This window comes from Tursiops truncatus, chromosome 2 (genome assembly GCF_011762595.2).
Source record: "Tursiops truncatus isolate mTurTru1 chromosome 2, mTurTru1.mat.Y, whole genome shotgun sequence".
In the NCBI taxonomy this organism is placed as follows: domain Eukaryota; kingdom Metazoa; phylum Chordata; class Mammalia; order Artiodactyla; family Delphinidae; genus Tursiops; species Tursiops truncatus.
Genome location: NC_047035.1, coordinates 166,022,473 through 166,046,205, shown reverse-complemented (window position 1 = coordinate 166,046,205; position 23,733 = coordinate 166,022,473). Strand labels below are relative to the sequence as shown.

The 23,733-nt window shown below is 37.1% G+C and overlaps 1 protein-coding gene across 1 annotated transcript in view; it reads right to left on the bottom strand.

Moving 5' to 3' along the window:
- GPR158 (G protein-coupled receptor 158) overlaps nucleotides 1–23,733 on the bottom strand; it is a 329,361-nt gene that overhangs the window by 16,407 nt on the left and 289,221 nt on the right. The window contains exon 7 of the mRNA XM_019933175.3: nucleotides 11,750–11,988. Coding sequence (XP_019788734.2) covers nucleotides 11,750–11,988 — 239 coding nt within the window. The remainder of the gene's footprint in view (nucleotides 1–11,749; nucleotides 11,989–23,733) is intronic.

Below are 23,733 nucleotides of genomic sequence, written 5' to 3'. Positions count from 1 at the left end.
CCTGTTTAAAAATTAGTTTACATGGCACAAATAAATACATACAAGAAGAATTTAGGTTTCATTTTCCAAACGCGTCTTTTAATTTTGTCTTCTGTTTTTCTCTAAATTCTATCCACTTAGAAAATTTATGGTCAAAGTAAACTTACTCTGTTTTTATTCTAATAGTATGGTGGGCTGCATAGAAGTTATGGTTAAGTACTAAGTCAAAGAACTTCAATAATGCTTGAGAACAGCTCAAATTCTATCATTCCAGGGTTTGACTTCAAACAGAAGCCTTGATACTCTACAGGCTTTCTGCCTTTTCTTTGGTTAAAATAAAGACAGTTATGAGACGTACAATGATGAAAACCATGAGAATGCTACTCCTGGTAGAATCTTAAAGGGTGAAGTGACTTTGTGAGACCACGTGGTCTGTGGGTACATTTTTCAATGTGTGGATGTGGCCGTGAAAGTGCTGCTTGGTGAGCTGCAGTTATCCTGGCTGTGGTGAAGTCAGTTTGTTCACCTGAGAAGCATGGAGAAGATGGATGTTGCAATGTATTTCACAACTAGGACACCAGGGACCAGAATGTCTGTTCCCTTCTCAGCTCCTGGGAGCAGCACATCACAGGGATGGGCAGAGCTGGGCCGTAGGATACGCCCATGGAGAAGCTAGCTCCCTCCCTGCTGACTCATAGTGAAGACAGCAGAACAGGGACTGGATCCCAGGTCTCCTGGTTCCTGACCAGGGTTCCCTAAATTACATCCTTCGACTGAGACTTTCTTTTGCTTTATTACTAACAGAGGTGGACAAAATCCTTGGAAGTATTTTTAACCTACTGAAGAAAATAAACATTTTTCCAAGCATCAATTGTTTGTGTTTTAAACAACTAATATACTAATTAGAATTAGCCAGTGGTAGTTAAAAGAATTCTACTCAAAAGTACTTTTTGTCCCTTATTTCGTCTGACTTCATAGCTAACATCTGTTGAATGTGCCAGGTGCTCTGCTTAATGCATTTTGTACATTATCTACATTTGGTTCCTTTAAAAATGACTGGGGATGAATTCGGGGGAAGATGGCGGAAGAGTAAGACACGGAGATCACCTTCCTCCCCACAGACACATCAGAAATACATCTACACGTGGAACAATTCCTACAGAACACCTACTGAACGCTGGCAGAAGACCTCAGACCTCCCAAAAGGCAAGAAAGTCCCCACGTACCTGGGTAAGGCAAAAGAAAAAAGAATAAACAGAGACAAAAGGATAGGGACGGGACCTGCACCAGTGGGAGGTGTGAGAGGTGAAAGAGGAGAAGTGTCCACACACTAGGAAGCCCCTTCGCGGGCGGAGACTGCGGGTGGCGGAGGGGGACAGCTTCGGAGCCGCGGAGGAGAGCATCCCAAAGTTAGCAGAAGGAAAGAAATCATAAGGAACAGATCAGAAATAAATGAAAAAGAAATGAAGGAAATGATAGCAAAGATCAATAAAACTAAAAGCTGGTTCTTTGAGAAGATAAACAAAATTGATAAACCATTAGCCAGACTCATCAAGAAAAAATGGGAGAAGACTCAAATCAATAGAATTAGAAATGAAAAAGGAGAAGTAACAACTGACACTGCAGAAATACAAAAGATCATGAGAGATTACTACAAGCAACTATATGCCAATAAAATGGACAACCTGGAAGAAATGGACAACTTCTTAGAAATGCACAACCTGCCAAGACTGAATCAGGAAGAAATAGAAAATATGAACAGACCAATCACAAGCACTGAAATTGAAACTGTGATTAAAAATCTTCCAACAAACAAAAGCCAGGACCAGATGGCTTCACAGGCGAATTCTATCAAACATTTAGAGAAGAGCTAACACCTATCCTCCCCAAATTCTTCCAAAATATAGCAGAGGGAGGAACACTCCCAAACTCATTCTACGACGCCACCATCACCCTGATACCAAAACCAGACAAGGATGTCACAAAGAAAGAAAACTACAGGCCCATATCACTGATGAACATAGATGCAAAAATCCTCAACAAAATACTAGCAAACAGAATCCAACAGCACATTAAGAGGATCATACACCATGATCAAGTGGGGTTTATGCCAGGAGTGCAAGGATTCTTCAATATACGCAAATCAATCAATGTGATACACCATATTAACAAATTGAAGGAGAAAAACCATAGGGGCATCTCAATAGATGCAGAGAAAGCTTTCGACAAAATTCAACACCCATGTATGATAAAAGCCCTCCAGAAAGTAGGCAGAGAGGGAACCTACCTCAACATAATAAAGGCCATATACAACAAACCCACAGCCAACATCGTCCTCAATGGTGAAAAACTGAAAGCATTTCCACTAAGATCAGGAACAAGACAAGGTTGCCCACTCTCACCACTCTTATTCAACATAGTTTTGGAAGTTTTAGCCACAGCAATCAGAGAAGAAAAGGAAATAAAAGGAATCCACATCAGAAAAGAAGAAGTAAAGCTGTCACTGTTTGCAGATGACATGATACTATACATAGAGAATCCTAAAGATGCTACCAGAAAACTACTAGAGCTAATCAATGAATTTGGTAAAGTAGCAGGATACAAAATTAATGCACAGAAATCTCTGGCATTCCTATACACTAATGATGAAAAATCTGAAAGTGAAATCAAGAAAACACTCCCATTTACCACTGCAACCAAAAGAATAAAATATCTAGGAATAAACCTACCTAAGGAGCCAAAGACCTGTATGCAGAAAACTATAAGACACTGATGAAAGAAATTAAAAATGATACAAATAGATGGAGAGATATACCATGTTCTTGGATTGGAAGAATCAACATTGTGAAAATGACTCTACTACCCAAAGCAATCTACAGATTCAATGCAATCCCTATCAAACTACCACTGGCATTTTTCACCGAACTAGAACAAAAAACTTCACAATTCGTATGGAAACACAAAAGACCCCAAATAGGCAAAGCAATCTTGAGAACAAAAAATGGAGCTGGAGGAATCAGGCTCCCTGACTTCAGACTATACTACAAAGCTACAGTAATCAAGACAGTATGGTACTGGCACAAAAACAGAAAGATAGATCAATGGAACAGGATAGAAAGCCCAGAGATAAACCCACGCACATATGGTCACCTTATCTTTGATAAAGGAGGCAGGAATGTACAGTGGAGAAAGGACAGCCTCTTCAATAAGTGGTGCTGGGAAAACTGGACAGGTACATGAAAAGTATGAGATTAGAACACTCCCTAACACCATATACAAAAATAAGCTCAAAATGGATTAAAGACCTAAATGTAAGGCCAGAAACTCTCAAACTCTTAGAGGAAAACATAGGCAGAACACTCTATGACATAAATCACAGCAAGATCCTTTTTGACTCACCTCCTAGAGAAATGGAAATAAAAACAAAAATAAACAAATGGGACCTAATGAAACTTCAAAGCTTTTGTACAGCAAAGGAAACCATAAACAAGACCAAAAGACAACCCTCAGAATGGGAGAAAATATTTGCAAATGAAGCAACTAACAAAGGATTAATCTCCAAAATTTACAAGCAGCTCATGCAGCTCAATAACAAAAAAACAAACAACCCAATCCAAAAATGGGCAGAAGACCTAAATAGACATTTCTCCACAGAAGATACACAGAGTGCCAACAAACACATGAAAGAATGCTCAACATCATTAGTCATTAGAGGAATGCAAGTCAAAACTACAATGAGATAGCATCTGACACCAGTCAGGATGGCCATCATCAAAAAATCTAGAAACAGTAAATGCTGGAGAGGGTGTGGAGAAAAGGGAACCCTCTTGCACTCCTGGTAGGAATGTGAATTGGTACAGCCACTATGGAGAACAGTATGGAGGCTCCTTGAAAAACTACAAATAGAACTACCATATGACCCAGCAATCCCACTACTGGGCATATACCCTGAGATAACCATAATTCAAAAAGAGTCATGTACCAAAATGTTCACTGAAGCTCTATTTACAATAGCCCGGAGATGGAAACAACCTAAGTGTCCATCATCAGATGAATGGATAAAGAAGATGTGGCACATATATACAATGGAATATTACTCAGCCATAAAAAGAAACAAAACTGAGTTATTTGTAGTGAGGTGGATGGACCTAGAGTCTGTCATACAGAGTGAAGTAAGTCAGAAAGAGAAAGACAAATACCATATGCTAACACATATATATGGAATCTAAGAAAAAACAATGTCATGAAGAACCTAGGGGTAAGACAGGAATAAAGACACAGACCTATTAGAGAATGGACTTGAGGATACGGGGAGGGGGAAGGGTAAGCTGTGACAAAGTGAGAGAGTGGCATGGACATATATACAGTACCAAACATAAAATAGATAGCTAGTGGGAAGCAGCCGCATAGCACAGCGAGATCAACTCGGTGCTTTGTGACCACCTAGAGGGGTGGGATAGGGAGGGTGGGAGGGAGACACAAGAGGGAGGTGATATGGGTATATATGTATATGTATAACTGATTCACTTTGTTATAAAGCAGAAACTAACACACCATTGTAAAGCAATTCTACTCAAATAAAGATGTAAAAAAAATTTAAAAATGGGGCGGAATTCTGAATGCTAAAATTTCAAGTTTGGGTCAGAGACACTGTGTGGCGATACTAAGGAACACTGTTGTTAATCAAACAAACTTTAAAGTTCATACAGCAACCCAACTGTCCTATCCTCTTCCCCACTCACTGCCGGGAGCTCTAGGCAGAACTGCCCTGAGTACATTTGCAGGTTGGGTTTTCTTTACTGCTCCCTTTCACAGAGCTCTAGACGTGGGGTCAAGTATTTCACAAGCTCCACTGGACTGAGGAAGGGACAGGAAGTGTACTTTCCCTTCTCTCTGGCATATGTGTTTAAGATCTTTAAAGTTTGAGGTGGACAAGATCTTTAAAGTTTGAGGTGGACAGAAATGTAGTGAACCCAAGGTTCTTCCAAGCTTATGGACACACATTAAAGGTCATGAATGCAAGAAGAGACAGAAGAGAGGGACAGGATGAGATCAGGGCCCCTGAGGGCACGGGTCAAGGTCAGGGCAGCAGACTGAGTCTCCCAGGAATATCCCTTCCATTTCTCTCTCCCTGCCACTTGCCTGTGTGTTGTTTGAGGTGGGAGTTGGAATTGGGGTTATTTGTTACCACTTTAAATATGTATTTTAGGGCTTCCCTGTTGGCGCAGTGGTTGAGGGTCCACCTGCCGATGCAGGGGGCGCGAGTTCGTGTCCCGGTCCGGGAGGATCCCACATGCTGCGGAGCGGCTGGGCCCGTAAGCCATGGCCGCTGGGCCTGCACGTCTGGAGGCTGTGCTCCGCAACAGGAGAGGCCACAACAGTGAGAGGCCCGTGTACAACAACAACAACAACAAAAATGTATTTTAAAATTTTAATCCTTTATGGAAGACTGACGGCATTGAGAATTGCCTTTGCTTGGGCGACATCACTAGAAACTCACTGTACTTTTGAAGGGCTAGCTTGAGTGGTTTTAGAATGACTGTAGTGGGGGTTACTGTCCCAAGACAGTCCTTACCCCATCACAAAATTCCTTTCACTTTCAGAAAGAAAAATGGCACTGTAAGGATAAAATTAAGGAACAAAAATTAATTAATTTATCCTTTCTCTCAGACCTTTAGCATCAAATAAATACTCCTCAAAGAAGTAAAATATTTTTCAGAAGATGTAGTATATAGATAAAAAAGGAAAATAACCTCCACTTGACTCATTCTAAAAACATTCAAGCAAGACCTTCAGAAAGTGTGTGTGAGTTTCTCATGATATAGCCCAAGCCTGTCAATGCGGTCAAGCTTTTATCCTTTGATTGAAAATTAAAAATACATTTTTAAAATGGTAACCAATGATGTAGCGCGGATTAAGGCATATGGTACATCAGAATAAAAAAAGATGTACGTAAATGATCCTAAATCATGAACATTAATCTAAGTCAGATGGAGAAGAAGTCTAATCTATTTTCCCCAATACTCATTAAAGGGTGCTTATATCACATTTCACCTGTCACAACACAGCCTAATCTTCTGGGGTGATTAAGTATCTTAATCCTTAGAAACAATTGCTATTTTAGAATTTCCCTATATAACTCAGTAAGAGTTAGTGTATTCTCAATTCCTTCTAAACACTGGTGTACAACTAATTAAATTACTGAACACATTGTCTGTTTTTTGTGTTTAAAATATTATACCAGGAAAGAGGAGAACAAAGAATAGCATGTTAATGAAGAAGAGAAAAGATTATATTTTCTGTGGTGAAAAGATTCCATGTGAAATTTCATGGAAATAAATGAGTACTTTTGAACAGTAAGGAAATCAATGTTGGAATTCTCTGAAAGCAACCAAATCTTTTAAAATTCCCAAATGGAGTATGTGAACCCAAGCTTATCACACCTGTTTAATCACTGCTTAGATTTCTCTCTCTGTCTTTTTGTAAACTTGGTGAATAAAACATAAAGCAAGGGATGTCAAGCTCTAAGGGGTTTTCAGAACCATGAGATACCTCATATACTGGTGGACTTTTCACAACCAGGAAGAGATGGGGGAAGATCCTAATTTAGAAAACAGTCCTTGTCGGGGGATAGTTATTAGATCATGTAAATGCAGTTGAGAAGAGTTAGGCCATATCAGAGATACAGAAAGATACAGATAATAATAGAAGATAAAGAGAAGCCTGGATCGAGCTTTTTGTGTATCTTCTTGTGCTGGTTAAGGAAGGCAGCAAAACAGCTTTATTCTCAATTATGTCCACTTTTAATCACATTAGATTATCGCCACCTAACTTCTGGAAGAAATCAAGAAAACATTTCAGTGCTTGCCTAGATCTGAACTAAAGTTTGACCCAGAGATTTAGCCATGGAACAGAAATTCTAAATGTCCTTGAGGTTGCCATCCCTCAGCAGTCAACTTTTTGCAGCACTGTTGCTTTTTCTCGTAGGCAAGGTAAGAATCTGTCCACTTACTCTAACTTACCTTGGTCACCGGTGCTGGTTCAGTATGTTGTCTGTGTTCTGAACATGTAGTCAGAAATTGACAGCTAACCAAGTATACGGAAGAATGAACTCCACTGTGTTACCACCTCTGCTATCGAATTTATGTATTCCACACTTGGAAGCTATATATTGGAGGACCTTGGCCGCAAGCTCTAAATCGAGGTGTAAAGATGTGGTCTTGTGACATTAGGAAGGTAATTCAGACATGAGAGGTCAGTTCCAATCATTTGTCAGTTTGTACCAACCAACTAGGAAACTCACAGGGTAATGAAGTTTTAACTTTTTAACCATGATAAATTTGATTGCTATTGTGAAAAATCCTGAACATGAATAACTGACTACCAATTGACTAACTGGCATACACAGATTCAGAAAAAAAATCTCATAATCCTACTACCAACTTTTTTCAAAATGAGTATGATTTGGGATAGTTATTTGCTTTCTCCATTAATTTAGGGGAATGTTTGCCCATCCCAACTCCTTTATTCTTTACACAGCTCTAGGAGAATGGTGAAATAATAAAAATTTTTATCAAAAGCAAATCAGTTCTATTCTACTTCAATATTTGTAAATGCACTATGCAGTATTTTAAAAATTATAATTCTGATTTGTCATGCCAAATTTGTACCAAGCTCTTATTTTGACCAGATAGTTTGGATAAGTCAGAGGTCAAATTTCATAAAAGGGCTGGGGACTGTCATTTTAGTTTACATAATTTGCTCAAAAACACCTTCCCCAATCTGAACATACACTTTACCGTTAAAATTGATTTGGGTACAATTGTGTAACTCCTGGATTTTTAGCTTTAATGTGTCTCCTCACACTGGTCTAACCCTGACCACAGAAAATAATACACAATAAAGGAACTGAGTTCCTTCTCTGTTCATTCAGCAAATATTTCTCGAGAGCCTACAACTGACAGATACTTTGTTAGGTGCTAGGGATATAGGGTGACCATCCAGGCAATGTTGTGAAGAACAGATAGCTAGCTACTAGGTTGGGAGAGGAAAGAAAGTGAACAGATGTGAGAATCCTTCCTTTCGCCTTCAGTGAGCTACAGATAAGATACTGAAACACGCTTAGAGAAGTGCTGAGTCACATAAAGATGCCTAGGGTAAGTACTGCGGTATTATCTTTATTACAGATGTAGATGGTTTTCAAAGAAGTATGGCAGCTTAAGTTTTTCCAGGAATTCTAATCTGATCTAGAAATATTCTGGAACATCCAAATTTTGAGGTTCTCTTTCCAAGAGATAAAATAAAATCTTTTTTAAAAAAAACAGATTACTGGGCCTGTAAAGTGTTTCTCACCCTGGCCAATGTTCACCTGTCTTTCCCAGTCGCAATGTTTAGAAATACTTTATTTGCTTTCCATTAAAGTTTACTTCACATTTTTTTATATAGGACAAACAATGATTACTGAGAATTATAAACAGACATAAATAATAATGGGATTCTGAAAGTCATTTTTCTTCCATTTCTATGTTTTGAAATATTTCCTATGTTTTCAGATATTTCCTCAAAGAAGAAACTGAGGCTCATAGAGGTTGAGAGATTTTTCCAAGTAGTTTTCTATACCTGATTCCTCCTTCTGAAACACCTGTGGTAGGAAAAGCACCTACCTGGGCAGGTCTGAGCAGACCCGTGCAGTAAGCAAAAATAGAAAGGGCCCATTCTTTAAATTTATGACCCATATTTCTAACTGGAGTTCTACTTCAGTGAGAAAACTAGTATCACACTCTTTCAAATGGTTCTTTATTTTGCATTAAAAAAAAATAGATTGTTTCTGACAGGTAAAGGTGATCCGGAACACATGTTTATCAATAAATTAACCATCACTTTTCCTTTTTTTTCTAAATTGACTTCTGACACTAAGCTTCTTGACAAAGATTTTTCACAACAACTTTAAGGTAAAACCTATCTCCAGCCTCTCTACGTCCTTCCCCCTGCGTAGAAACATTTCTGTTTAGGAAACGGGGAATAATTTAGCTTTCAGTACATGTTTCTTTCTGGCTGACTGAAGATACATGAATTTATTCTTGAATAACAGCCTGGATATAAAAATATCTAATGGTAAACATGGTACTTATAGAAATATATAAAGAGGACTGAAAAGAGGCATATGTTACACATTAGCAAACATTAAATTAAGAGAGGTTAAATATGGAATATCTAATACCACATGCAGAAAGAGAAATAAATGAAATCGCTGTAGGGCAGTGTGAAAAAAAGTTTATAGCAACCACATGTCTCTGAGTTTTCAAGATGGTCCTAATTTCAAATATTTGTTCCTGTTGTTAAATCACGTGTCTTGACTTTTCTTTACAGAATTGTGTTACTGCAAGAAAAGTGTAATTTTTGAAACTAAGGTGTTGCTGTAGTTTATAGGACAAAAACAATGACTGGAAGATAGCAAAAACACCACCACCAAACATTTAACTTCTTACCTCTTGATCTCTGTACCCTATCATTAGTCTTTTATTTTCCAGTATTTTACACTCTAAAGAAGGTCACATCTGTGATTTCTATATAGAAATAAGTAGCAACACATAACTCACAGTAACCTGCAATTTATTTTACATAAACTTTCTTTATATATAAGTAAGAATTTTATATGACAAACAAGATCCACTGAATACCTATAATGTCTCTAGTAAGGTGTTGAACACTTTACGGGAGATATAAAATATATAAAGGCCTTATTCCTCTCATCAGGTAGTTTACTATTGGTTTACACAGATAAGTGAGAATTGTTAAAAATTATTGAAAAGCAAAATTAGGTGATAAAGACTCTTGGTACAATGGTAGTTCAATAAAGGAAGACAACGACTCGGACCTGAACCCAGGAATCTTTATAAAAGAGAAGTTCTTTGAGGCATGGTAAAGTTTAGAATATTGTAAAGAGGTACAGAGAACACTTCCTTTGATAGGAACAGTGGTGGAGGTGGGTGGGAATTGTGTGAAGCATGAAGGAAATGCCTAACTGGAAAAGAGGGTAATGCTGAAATACACTGTAAATAATGCTGGATGGTTACATTTATTGTGAGTCTTTGCTTTTTTTTAAAGTTAGGGCATTTTGGGGGAGATGGGAGTCTTAAAAACCTGTTAAAGGAATCTGGAGAACCAGAAAGTGATGTGATAAATCAATAAATTCAATCTATTAATAGATTACTTTTAGGAGATACACACACACACACACACACACACCCCGCCCCCGCCACCCCCCCCCCCCCCAAATTCAGGGATTGTGGAGTTGGAATCATTAGAATGGAGAAAGACTTAGAGCCGTGCTTCTCAAAGTGCAGTTTCAGGACCGGGAGCAAAAGCGTTGACTTGGAACCTGTTACAAGTGCAAATTCTTGGGCTCATTTCCGCTTGCTCATTGCCTACCCAATGATGCTTCATTATGAATTTGAGTATTATAGTCTTTGTAAAACATAAAAGAAATATAATGGGCTTTTCTTCATAGTAATATTGGGAAATGATTTTCCCTAGTTTGGTTAACTTGGATTGAAGAACGTAAAATAATGTTATAGGTTTCTATTAAGTAGAAATTTTATATCTGTACAATTTGTTTAATTTTCATATCCAGACTAAAGTCAGAATTGGAATTGCTTCTTACCTTAGTTCTATGCTTTATCTTCTGATACTGATATTGATATCTCCTGATACGAAACTACTGATATCTTCTTTGATATTGATCAAAATAATGATGATTGACTTTATATATTATCATTGTAACAATTCCCTTTATGTACCCACATTGCTTTATTATTACAGATATCAGGCCTGTAAGATTCCTAAAATATCTTGTCCAGAAAAATATTATTCCATTTAAATTGTAAACTAAATACACATTAGCTTCTAGCAAAATAGTAAATGTGAACATTCAATGAACAATTGCCAAATATGGGGGAGACAGAAAATGGGAATTAAATTCATGGGTTTATTTTTGCCAAATAAAATTAAGATTTGTCCCTGGTTGACTGAGGGGAATGACAACAAAATAATAAAGGGTTTTTGTATTTTGGGAGGCTTAGTTTTAAATAGCCCAATATTAACAACAGAAAAATTCCTATGGATTTTTCTCTTCCTCATTTTTCAAAAAACTGAGCTACCAGAAAAAGAATCTGTTTTTGGCCCAACTCATCATGGGATTCTTCCAAGTTCTCCAGCTTCTCAGTCACATAATTTACTATCTCCAAGGAGCATGGCTTTGTGTTTGTATAATACTGGACCTCCAGAGAATTCCCAATAAATTATCTTTAGAGGAAAGATAAATTAGAAATTTTGCCCAGAGTGCTCTAGATACCAAGTCTGATATATCATAGGACCAAAACTATATAAAAAAATACCAGTATGTTTCCTTTTTCCTCCCAGCTAAAGAAATAAGTCAAGAGAACAGCTTCTGTTAGCCAAATAGGGACACACTGATAGGACGGAAAGCAGAAAGTCTCTCTGTACAAAGAAGTTGCCTTTACTGACTGTATTTCTCCTTCTTGATTACATTTTCTGAACAAAGATACACACCTTTGAAAAAGATGGAAACTCTCAGAAAAAGTTTGCACTCCGCATGTCATTATTATCTTTTCATAATATTGTTTCACCAAAACCGTATTAGGTGAAATTCCTTTAGGGTTTGTGAAAGGGCTTGGCAAGGCTTCTAACGAAGTCCATTTTAATGCTAGTGGGCAAAGGATAAAATTGCACAAAGCAAGTGATCACATACCAACTGCTGTCATGTAATCCCAGCGCTCAACGAGGCACATATTGAAGATGAGGTGATCTGATGTTTGCCCTTGGCCAATGAGTGAAATCTGCCTTTCCAAATTCTGGCAAACAGATGAAGTCCAGCCAATGAGAAACCAAAACACTACCAGGAGTATTACTGCCAGCATTCTCATGACCCGTCCACCGGTCATGTATGGAATCCGTTGGGCTGTTCGTGAAAGAAACACCTTCAAAACCCTGGAAAAGCAAGACATCAAAATTTGAAGGCAAACCCAACAACCAGAAAGTAAAATTCTAAAATATCTCATTTTTCTAGGTGAAATTTAAACCCACCCAAACCTACTTGGGCAGAGTTTTAACATAAAAAACAAACAACAGTGTTGCCTATACTTTGACTGAATTTCATTCTAGTTTACCTTCCAATAGCAGAACAAATACCCTGCATTAGGGGTCAGTGAGTCAACAGATTTGTGTAGGATGGAATTCTTTTGAGCATGTTTTAATATTTCAAGGAAAATTCTCAGGACCTTAGAACGATCCACAGGCAAACATTGCTCAAACAGGGTTTCTGAGGGATCAAAAAATAGTCCTAAAAGTGAGTAGTTGGGTTTTACAATATTATACTAAGTCAAAGACTTCCTTAAACCAGTTGTTTTTTTTTTACAGTAGAATGTTATAAAAGGTATTTTCTGAAAATCATTTTATATAACCTCCCTTTATAGTCATTTTGTCACATTACCAAAAATAAGTACGAAAACAATAAGAAGGGTATTTAAATACCCCTGAATAAGATTATTGTATTAAGGAAGAGGATATGACCTATACGAAATACAGCAAGTTTTAAAACTTGGGCTTTTTTTTCCCTGTATATATGACTCAGATGCACAGCCAGAGTTGAGACCTACTGGATTACATGATATCTAAGAACTGCTCCATCTCTAAAAATGGTGTGAAGACAAAATCCAACCTTACTATAGGGATCTTTCCAGCCATCCTTTCTTTAATTTCATCTCCAAAATATTCTTAGCTGATTTTAACTCCGCATTCTCATTCTGATATTTTAGGTCACAATATTGTGGCTTGACATAAACTACCATGAGTGGTTTATGATACTATAAGGGTATCCATAATCAATTCCCCAAAGGCAAAAATGAATTCATCTTCCCAAGTTTTCTATTTCCTGCTCTGATTCTTTCAACATTTTAAATGAAATATTCATATGCACTCTTCATAAAAGTCATTATAAATATGGAAATGAAACATACATACCTGAAATAACCTAGACGTATTTTACTATTTTTTCTCTCGATGCTGGGCTTTGATAGCTCTTTCAAATTAACATAACACATCCAGTAAAGAAAGTTATTTTCTAGCAGATTCTTATTTATCCTTCCCCCCTGCATATCTTTAACCTCACTGTCCTTCACCTAACACACAGCATGTAGTTATTTAATTCTGAATAAAATACTTATCCTCAATTTTTATGTGGAACAATGTCAGAAAGGTATTAGTATAAAATAAAGAGTACAAAAGAAGATCACTTTACTCACCATTTAACTACAGATAGTCCCCAACTTAAGATGGTTCGACTTACGATTTTATGATGGCATAAAGTGATAAGCATTCAGTAGAAACTGTACTTCGAGTCTGAATTTTGATATTTTACGGGGCTAGTGATATGTGGTACGATATTCTCATCTGATGCTGCAGCTCCCAGGCAGCCACACGGTCACAAGGGTAAACAACTGACCCACTTACGACCATGCTGTACTCATTCGACCATTCTGTTTTTCACTTTCAGTACAGTATTCAATAAATTACATGAGATATTCAACACTTTATTATAAAATAGACTTTGTGTTAGATGATTTTGCCCAAGTGGAGGCCAATGTAAGTGTTCTGAGCACGGATAAGGTAGGCTGGCCTAAGCTATGATGTTAGATGTACTGAATGCATCCTCGACTTCAAGATATTCTCAATCTACAATGGGTTTACCTGGACATAACTCCACTGAAAGTCAAGGAAGATCTGTAGTTCACCAGATTCCCTGGGTGAAACATACTGAGTATGGCCCGTGTCATGCTGAATGCTAGTACTGGCAGCGAACACAATGCCTCTCTCCAGTATGCCTCACTTTTGCTCCAACTAGTTGAATTGCTACTTGTTAAGAATCAGTTGTACTTGTCCCCAGATTATGCCCATTGTTATCATCTTTTTTTCTTGATAGTTGATTTGTAATATTATATTAGTTTCAGGCATACAACATAGTGATTCAATATTTTATAGATCATACTCCATTTAAAGTTATTATAAAATAATGGTTATATTTCCCTGTGCTGCACAATATATCCTTGTTGCTTATCTATTTTATACATAGTAGTCTGTATCACTTATCCCATGCCCCTAACTTACCCCTCCCCCCTTCCTGTTCCCCACTGGTAACCACTAGTTTGTTCTCTGTATCTGTGAGTCTGTTTCTGTTTTGTTATATACATTTGTTTGTTTTATTTTTTAGATTCCACATGTAAGTGATAAAAGAGTATTTGTTATCATTTTATATAAGTTAACTAAATCGACTGTGTAAGCAAAGGAGACATTTGTACAAAATTCTATTTTGAATGCTTTGGAAGGACTCCATAAACGTGAGTCACTAAAAGAACTGTTAACTTAGGGGAAAGTAAGGAAAACTTTAATATATTGTGGTGGTCAACAAACCAAAATCCAGAAGGAGTCTACACTCAGATTACCTCAAAATAACAAACAAAAACTCTTTAGATTCTCACTCCTACTTAAAGAACCAAAACTATGAACAATAGATAATACATTGCAGTGATTTATGCTACAAAGAGAACGATTAGATCCACAGTCAAAGAAGAGGACTTACTTCAAAAATATTGGTGAGTGATTATTTGTATCTTAAATTACAGTATCTATACACTTCTTTAACCCCTTTCTACTTTAAAAAACTTTATTCATTAATTGACCAATCACTAATCCATTAAGAAGGCTTCTACTAAAATCAGCAGATCAAGATTCAAAAACTCTATCCTAGGAATGAGAGAAATTTCTTGGAAAACTAATATTTCTGCCGGTGCCAATCTTATTTTTTGTAGGAGAAACCTGTAGCCACTATGTGCACGTAATTGTTTCTGGTTGTACCTGGATGAATTCTACATTTTGAATGATTAGGATCTCAAAAGAGGGAATCTGAACCATTTTTCTGGTCTTCTATATTTTGGCTAGGGCCAAAAGAAAAAGAGAGAATTGTTCCAAATTCTAGCTTGACTATATTTGAATATCTGAAATGTAATTATAATGAACAAAGGTTTATGTAGTGACAACCATATGCGAGGTATCATACTAGGCAACATGGAAGGCATAATATATGATTCCTGTCTTCCAGAAGCTTACAATGTAAGCTATGTAAATAGCTACCATATAAAACAGCATATATTATATGTTGTTGTGTGTAGTTAGTAAGTCCAGGAACCTAATAGAATAGGTGCTATTTGGTCTGGGTCTTGATGGATATCAGTAGGTAGAAATGGAGGCAAGTGGAGAAGATATAAGGAGACATTCTAGCTGAAGGGAATCACATAACAAAGTACAAAGCAGGGAAATGTACGTTGTCTTTGAGGGACAGTGGGTGGAAACGTTTGGCAAGAAGGGAAGTTTTTTTTCAACCCACAGGGACTCCTAGGGATTTTTCAAGTTACTGCGAAGGGTTTCACTGGGTTGAGAACCATTGCTTCAAAGAAAAATAGTTATGATTTATATTTTCTTTCCATGGCCAATATGTGGGAAATCATTTATTTTTCTGATACTTGAAGATTTTCACATAGAAACTCTAAACCTCAATGAGAGGAAATATTGAATTTTTAAAATAACTATCTTTAAAATACTTCTTAACCAGATGAGTTTGTCATTTGCAGAGGAAATCTACATGATCCCAGTATGGTAGTCCTTTAATCAAGAAATCCAACTTCTAAATTATCAGAAATTTTCATGCTTTCCAGATGACCCCATGGGTATTTATTGTAAAATCTGACAACTCAAGATTGTCACAGATCCCCAAATCTCATTTCCAGAGAGGAAAAGCCAAAGCAGAGCCCTCATGAGTCTCCTGTTACTGCTTTTACTGGCTTTCAAACACTAGAAAATACAATAACACAACTCTGCGCGGCAATCTAAGCATTTCAGGATATTGGTTTTTGTAAAATGGAATAAGATGCATTTTTCTAGGATTGCCTTAAAATAAAATGAGAAAATTCTGCTATATCTTTAAAAAATGAGCTCTTGTTAGTCTAGGGTTCACTGCCTAGAAACCAAGTTCTAAAAATGAAATCCTTAGACATGCTTTTATATGAAATACAGCTGTAGAAAAAATGCAATCTTATATCGATTACTTTTCCTACTACTTTTTTCACAGATAAAATTTTAAGCTACCATCTGTTCAGAAGGTTTCACTATTCTAAAGGAAAGCAGTAATGTATACAAGAGGACTGCAAAAAATTTCCAGAATTTAATATAAAAAGGTATATTTAAAGTATATATTCAGTTCTCATTATTAATAGTAGAGAAATTCATAGAAATCATGTTGAAATGATAAAAAAAAAGAAATTGGCTGTCACTATATGTCTGCCTCTACTTTTTCACATTCCACATTTCTAGTTTGAGCTCATAAAACTCCACTGTAAGGACTTGTACTTAGGTTATCGATTATCTGCTTCAAATATCTAATTGATGTTGTTACTCCTTATTTAACTTGATCTCTCTCCAGCTTTTGGCGTGGCGGAGGCACTTGGCTTCCGTTATGTCACGTTCTCTTGACTCTCTGCCTACTCCTCTGTCAGCAGCTTTTTAGTCTCTGTCAGAGTCCTCTGCCTCAGTCTTCCCCTTAAATAACAGTGTTCCTCAAGGATCTCCTAAACTTAGTCACCTTCTATTCTTGCTCTACGGATTATACCTGGGAAATTCCATCCACAATTCTGCTTCAATCATGTACATGCTGGTGAGTCCCAGATCTGTAACTTCGGTTTAGATCACTGTCCTGAGCTCAAGACCTGTATACTCAGTGACCTACGGGACATCAACAGGTTCCCCAAATAAAATCGTCACTCTCTCCACTCCTCTCTCCTCTAACCCACTGTGTTACCTGTCTCAATGACCAGTACCAGTTAATTGCTCAAAGCAGAAACCTAGGAATGAACTTTGATACTTCTCCCTCATTTACATTCCAGACACCAAATGCATGATTAAGAACTTAATTTCTACCTCTTAAATATCTTTCAAATCCTTCTATTTTTCTCCATTTTCACTGCCACTATATAGCTCCTGGTCATCAACCTCTGTCCTCAGTAATTTCCTAACCAGTCTCCTTATTGGTCTGGCCCACCTTCAGTCCACACTATATGCTAAAGCCACAATGATCTTCTTAAACTGCACTCTGATCATGTTTCTCTCCTGTTTACAGTCCTTCTGTGGCTCTCCACCCAAATCCTAGCTACCTTACGATGTAAAACGCCTTTAAAAATTGGTTCCTCCTTGCTTCAGCATGCTCATCTCTCACTATTCTTCCCTTCCTAGGGTCCTGTGGGTCCCTGTGGACTATATGCAGGTGTCCTCTATCTGAACCTTTGCCCTCAGCTTCCTGTACTGCCCCTCCCTCCATCAATACAAACACCTAATTTAGCTAATTCCTGCATATTTCTTCATGGCTCATTTGAGATGCCACTTGCTCTGGGCTAGTGGTTCCCAAACCACTATCATCAACACCATCTGGAAACTTGTTAGAAATGCAAATTCTTGGGTCCCATCCATACCTACTACTATGTCAGAAATTCTGGGGATTAGGGCTCAGAAATTTGTATTTTAACAAATCCGTTAGGTAAATTCGGACGAAGGCTATAGTTTGAGAGCTTTTTTCCCCAAAAGGCTTAAGACTGGTGCAGGTGTCTTTCTAATGGGCTGACTGCTCTAAACTGTCAGATAAATTTTTGAGTTTTTGTTATGCCGACACCAAAATTTAAAGCCTCTAGTAACAGAAAGTTTTCCATTTTCAGAACATCTGCATCTGTTTGTGATTTAGCTGCATCTTTTTTGTGTACTAAACGGGAATAAACATATACATCCTCAAGCCATCTAGTCTTCTGTTCTATTAATTTAATCGGAATAATCCTAAAGTCTTGAAGTTCTCCATTAGACTTGAATTTCTATACATTTTACTACTTTCTTAGAAACTCCAGAGAATAAATGCTTCTGATGAAAAGTAGGAGGTGATTATTTTCTTCTATAAATATAAAGCCACTCAATTCTTGACAAAAGAGCCTTAAGAGTGAACAACACGAAAAGGGCTGAAGTTACTCCCTCCCAGTTTGCTTTAAATGGTCACAAGCCCTCATGTTTATTAAGCTTTTCAACAATTTCTCAAAATTTCATTTTCAGAAGTAACCTAAAGCTGCTTCTTGGTCACTGGGTAGATGTTAGGTATATATTAAAAAGGACTGGCAGTACCTAGGCAGAAACAGATTGTTAACATTTATCAGACATGAAGTTCAGTAAAACTGTTGTGACTATTTTAAGTTATTGCTATTCATAAGAAGGAGAACTCACAACTCAGCTTCCCAAATATGGGTACTTTTGTCCATTTCAGTGACCTGCTTGTGCTCTCATATCTCATACTAAGCTTCCTTTCTTTTGACCTGATTGTAAGTAGACAGAATAAGGCAGAATGATGAAAAAATAAAGGAAGAAGGAAGGGTTACAGGACTGTTGCAAGTCAAATATAGAGCTAGAAGGAACTTGCGGATTATCTCTTCTGATATCAGAAATAAGGAAAGAATGTCTGCTCTCACCACTTCTATCCATCATTGTACCAAAAGTTCTAGCCAGAGCAATCGGTCAAGAAAAAGAAATAAAATGCATCCATATTGGAATGGGAGAAGTAAAACTGTCTCTGTTAGTAGATGACATGATCTTATATATGGAAAACCCTAAAGAACACACACACACACACACACACACACACACACACACACACACACACAATCTGAGCTAAAAACCACATTCAGTGAAGTTGTAAGATACAAGTTCAACATTAAAAAATCAGTTTTATTTTTATATACTAGCGATGAGCTATCTGAAAATGGAATCGACAAAACAGCTCCATTTACTATAGCATCAAAAAAATACCTAGGGGTAAATTTAACCAAGGAGGTAAAAGATGTGTATGCTGATATCTATACAACATCACTGAAAGAAATTTTTAAAGATCTAAAGAAATGGAAAGACATTCTGTGTTCATGGATTGAAAGACTTAATATTGCTAAGATGGCATTATTCCCTAAATTGACCTACAGGTTCAAGTCAATTTAACAAAACAGTGTGGTACTAGCATAATGGTAGACACATAGAACAACGGAATAAGACTGATCACCCAGAAATAAACCTCTCCATCTCCAGTCAACTGACTTTTGACAACACTGTCAAGATCATTAAATAAAGAAAAAATTATCTTAAAAAAAAATCTATTCAATAAAAAAGGGCGTTCCCTGGCAGTCCAGTGGTTAGGACTCGGTGCTTTCACTGCCGTGGCCCCGGGTTCAATCCCTGGTCGGGGAACTAAGATCCCACAAGTCGCACGGTGCAGCCAAAAAAAAAATCTTTTAAACAAATGGTCCTAAGGACGAGTGTATATCCAAATGCAGAAGAATGAATGTAGACCTCTACCTCACATAATATACAAAAATTGATTCCAAATGAATCAAAAACCCAAATGTAAGAACTAAAACTATAAAATGCTTAGAACAAAACAGAGGTATAAATCTTCCTGATCTGAAATTAGGCAATGGTTTCTTAAATATCATACCAAGGCATATGTAACAAGAGAAAAAACAGATAAACTGAACTGCATAAAAATAAAAAATTTGTGCATCAAAGCACACTATCAATAAAGTAAAAAAGAAAACCCACAGAATCGGAGAAAATATTTTCAAATAATTTATTAGATAAGGGTCTCAGATCCAAAATATATAAGAACTCATACAATGCAACACAAAAAGACAAAACACCCAATTAAAAAATGGCCAAAGGGGGCTTCCCTGGTGGCGCAGTGGTTGAGAATCTGCCTGCAAATGCAGGGACACGGGTTCGGGCCCTGGTCTGGGAAGATCGCACATGCCGCGGAGCAACCAAGCCCGTGAGCCACAACTACTCAGCCTGCGCGTCTGGAGCTTGTGCTCCGCAACAAGAGAGGTCCTGACAATGAGAGGCCCGTGCACCGCGATGAAGAGTGGCCCCCGCTCGCCGCAACTAGAGAAAGCCCTCGCGCAGAAACGAAGACCCAACACAGCCAAAAATAAAATAAATAAATTTTTTTTAATTTATTTAAAAAAAAAATGGCCAAAGGACCTGAATAGACATTTCTCTAAAGTGATGTAGAAATGACCAATAAACAGCTGAAAATAATCTCAACATCATTAGTCATTGGGAAAATGGATAAAAAGATTTTCTTCCTTTTGCCCTTTAAAAAATTTAAAGTATCTTACTGTATTTTATATATCTTTAAAAGAATACATAAAATAAATAAATATAAATATCTTCCAGTCACTTTCAAAATTTACTAGGGGGAGGGGTGGAGTGGGAGGCAGGGGTCAGCAGATGTAAGCTATTATATACAGAATGGATAAACAGCAAGGTCCTACTGTATAGCATAGGGAATTATATTCAATATCCTGTGATAAACCATAATGGGAAAGAGTATAAAAAAGAATGTGTATATGTATAACTGAATCACTTTGCTGTACAGCAGAAATTAATACAACACTGTAAATCAACCATACTTCAATAAAAAAATTTACTAGGAAACAAAACTATCTATCTATCTATCCACTCCCACAAAGTGTAAATATTTGGTGCTAATGAGTGCAGTAGAGAAAACTGCTACAAATTGCGCTGTATCCAAAGCGAGCGGTACTGAATAATGCATGAAATGAAAATCCCTAGGCCAGAGCCAGAAGAAGGTTTTTTTGCAGCCTGCTTAAATATGTTTTAAATATAGTACAGAAAAGTCTTTTGTTTTTTCTTGATTAGCCTTAGAAAAAGGAAAAGTCAATTTGTTTTCAGAAATCATATTACAGGGAATAGGAAAATGTTCTTTTAGCATTAAGTTTCTTAATCTCTCTCTACCCCCTTTCATTTAAAACAGTTCCTCATTTTTCCTCCTGATAATATACTCAGATTTTCTGAGCCTAGAGATATTGCCTTTCCAGGTTTCTTAAAACCAACCAACCGACCAACCAACCAACGTATAGCAAGTATTCTGTGAACCCACACATGCATGGACGTGCCAGATGTTCTTTTAGATCTGTCCTACATCATTAATGTACTAAGTCAAACATATCTATGGTTACTGAAGGAAACTCTTTTTATAAATGAACCTTCTTCATTTTTGCCTATTTCAGCTCTATTTTTCCTTATGATCCATATTGAGCTAGCTAAAACCTGTCCCATTCTCCCTTCTTTCTTTCTCCAAAGAGAAACAAACGGTTTTAGGTTCAAATAAATTGCATTGCATGAATGGCCTGCCAGTGAGGTTGGGCGGTGGGACTTGTCTGCCCTGGGTGCAAGTAACAGTGTCCGTAGAGAATTTAAGGCAATAAAAATGACAACTCAAAGCTGTTCTGCTTTGTATCATCACCATGTGCTGGTGATTCTAAACAATGTCAGTGATAAAATACTCCTCCCTGAAGGACTGGACCACTTTTACCACCTTCCCCTAACTTGTTACACCTCTGTATTGCACTGTTAATAAACAAAAGACTTGCAATTTTCCTTTGGCTTGGTATGGTAGTCTTTGGCTGTATGACTCTCAAATGTGGGGAGCGACCACTAAAGAAAAAGGTGGGAGATTTGATAAAAGTGAATGAAACCCTCAAGTTCCCGTCCTAGGCTAACAGTATCATTTCTAGTGACAGACTGAGATCCTATTCCTTTTTCATATTTTCTTCAAGTTTTCAAAGTTACTGGAATTCTGTAAACACTAAAATTGATCAGTGAGAGATCAGGAAAGGGAAAAAGAAATGTTAAACAATTTTACTAAGCCTTGAGGGAAATGGCTGAAATAAAACAAGACCTCAGGTGTTTCCTGCCTATCCTATTCTCAAGGGACTAGAACAGTCACTTTATCAGTACTGATAATTGCCTTAGAATTTTCTGCCTAGAGAGGTATTACTTTTTAAAAAAAAATTTTAAATAAAAAATTAAGTTCTTATAAAAATGAGAAAATAGCATTCAAGGGACTTTATCCCTTAGCTCAGGCTACCTTGATCCCTGAAGCTACCTTGCGTCAGGTCCGACAAAGCCTGGTTCTTTAGCTTTCTCTTCAAGTCTGTGACCTTCTCCATATCCTTCCAATGAATTCCTTTTTTGCTTAATTTAGCCATCCTCAGTGTCTGTGGTTTGCAACCAAAACCCCCTGCTTGACATATTTTACAAATATTTCAATCATGTTTAAGATTTACAGCAACTCTACAGGTGAAGTGAGAAGTGATTCTCAGAAGCTAAAATAATTTCTTCTTGGTTGTATAAGTTATTAGTGGAGGAACTGAAATTCAAATTTGGATTTGTAAAGATTTATGTCTTTCCTCTCTATCATGTTACTACAAAATCTTCAGAGTCCTTTCTTGAGGACAACACGTTGCTTGACTATAAGAGATATCAACCAAAGACATCCCTGCAGCTCCATTCACTATAACCATCCACCCATTCATTCACTTAACAAATATCTGAATACATTAAATGGGCAAGATGCAGCACTAAGGATGGGGAATACAAAGCTGGTTCAGCCAGTCACTTCCATCGGGTTGCTCACATTCCTCTGAGATGTTGATTCTTCAGTTTATAGACTTAAACAATATTGGAATCAGTTAAATTTAAACAATATGGAAAAACAATATAATATACAGACATATGGTTCAGACAGGATACGAATAATTCAGCGTATTAAATTAGAAATAGTTTCCACTCGATTTAAGCCTTCAGTAGGTAATTCTTCACTGCAATGACTTCTAGAGACACACAGTCGGAGAGAAAATCGTTTTAATTACAGTCTTTAAAATAAAGAAAAGAATGATGAAGTAATCTAGTTTCCCAAATCCCAATCATTTGTATGCCACCCTCAAGATTTCTGCCTGTATCTGTGTACCAACTAATACTTTCTTTAAAACAACTTCTATTTATTGCTTTAAAATATTTTAAAGGGACTTCCCTGGCGGTCCAGTGGTTGGGACTTCGCCTTCCAATGCTGGGGGGGCAGGTTCGATCCCTGGCCAGGGAGCTAAAATCCCACATGCCTTGCAGCCAAAAAACCAAAACATAGAGCAGAAGCGGTGGTGCAACAGATTTGACAAAACTTTAAAAATGGTCCACATCAAAAAAAATCTTTAAAATATTTTAAAGAAAACTTTATATTGCTACTTTCAATGAAAAACTGGTAGGTAATCCATAAATAGAATGTAACTATGAAAATAAATACAGTGAAATAAAGATAATAAATTTCATCTAGAGAGTATTGCAGTGGGAAGCTCTGAGCCTGAAGCTTGATCAACAACTCTTTGTTGTAAAGGAAAATTAGCAACTGTTCGGCAGGTGTTAAAGACCTACTATTTCCAAACTATTTTTTCTCCTGGAAATAATCAGAGGGATGGAAAGAGAACCTGAATGGAAGGAATTTTCTTACTCTGTGATTCAGTGTTATTTAATACTGTGTTTTTGTCCCACAAACAGCCTCTCACAGATGGCAATGTCATGTGTTTCAGGCACTTGAGAGCACACAGTGAGTCAGGGAAATAGGAACGCTTTATGTGTGGAGGGAACTGTGGGAAGCAGCTTCCAAGTCTGCATCTGACATTCATTCATTCATTCACTTATCAACTGTTATGCATCAAGCACCTGCCATGTGTCATTCATTGTGCTAAGAGCTGG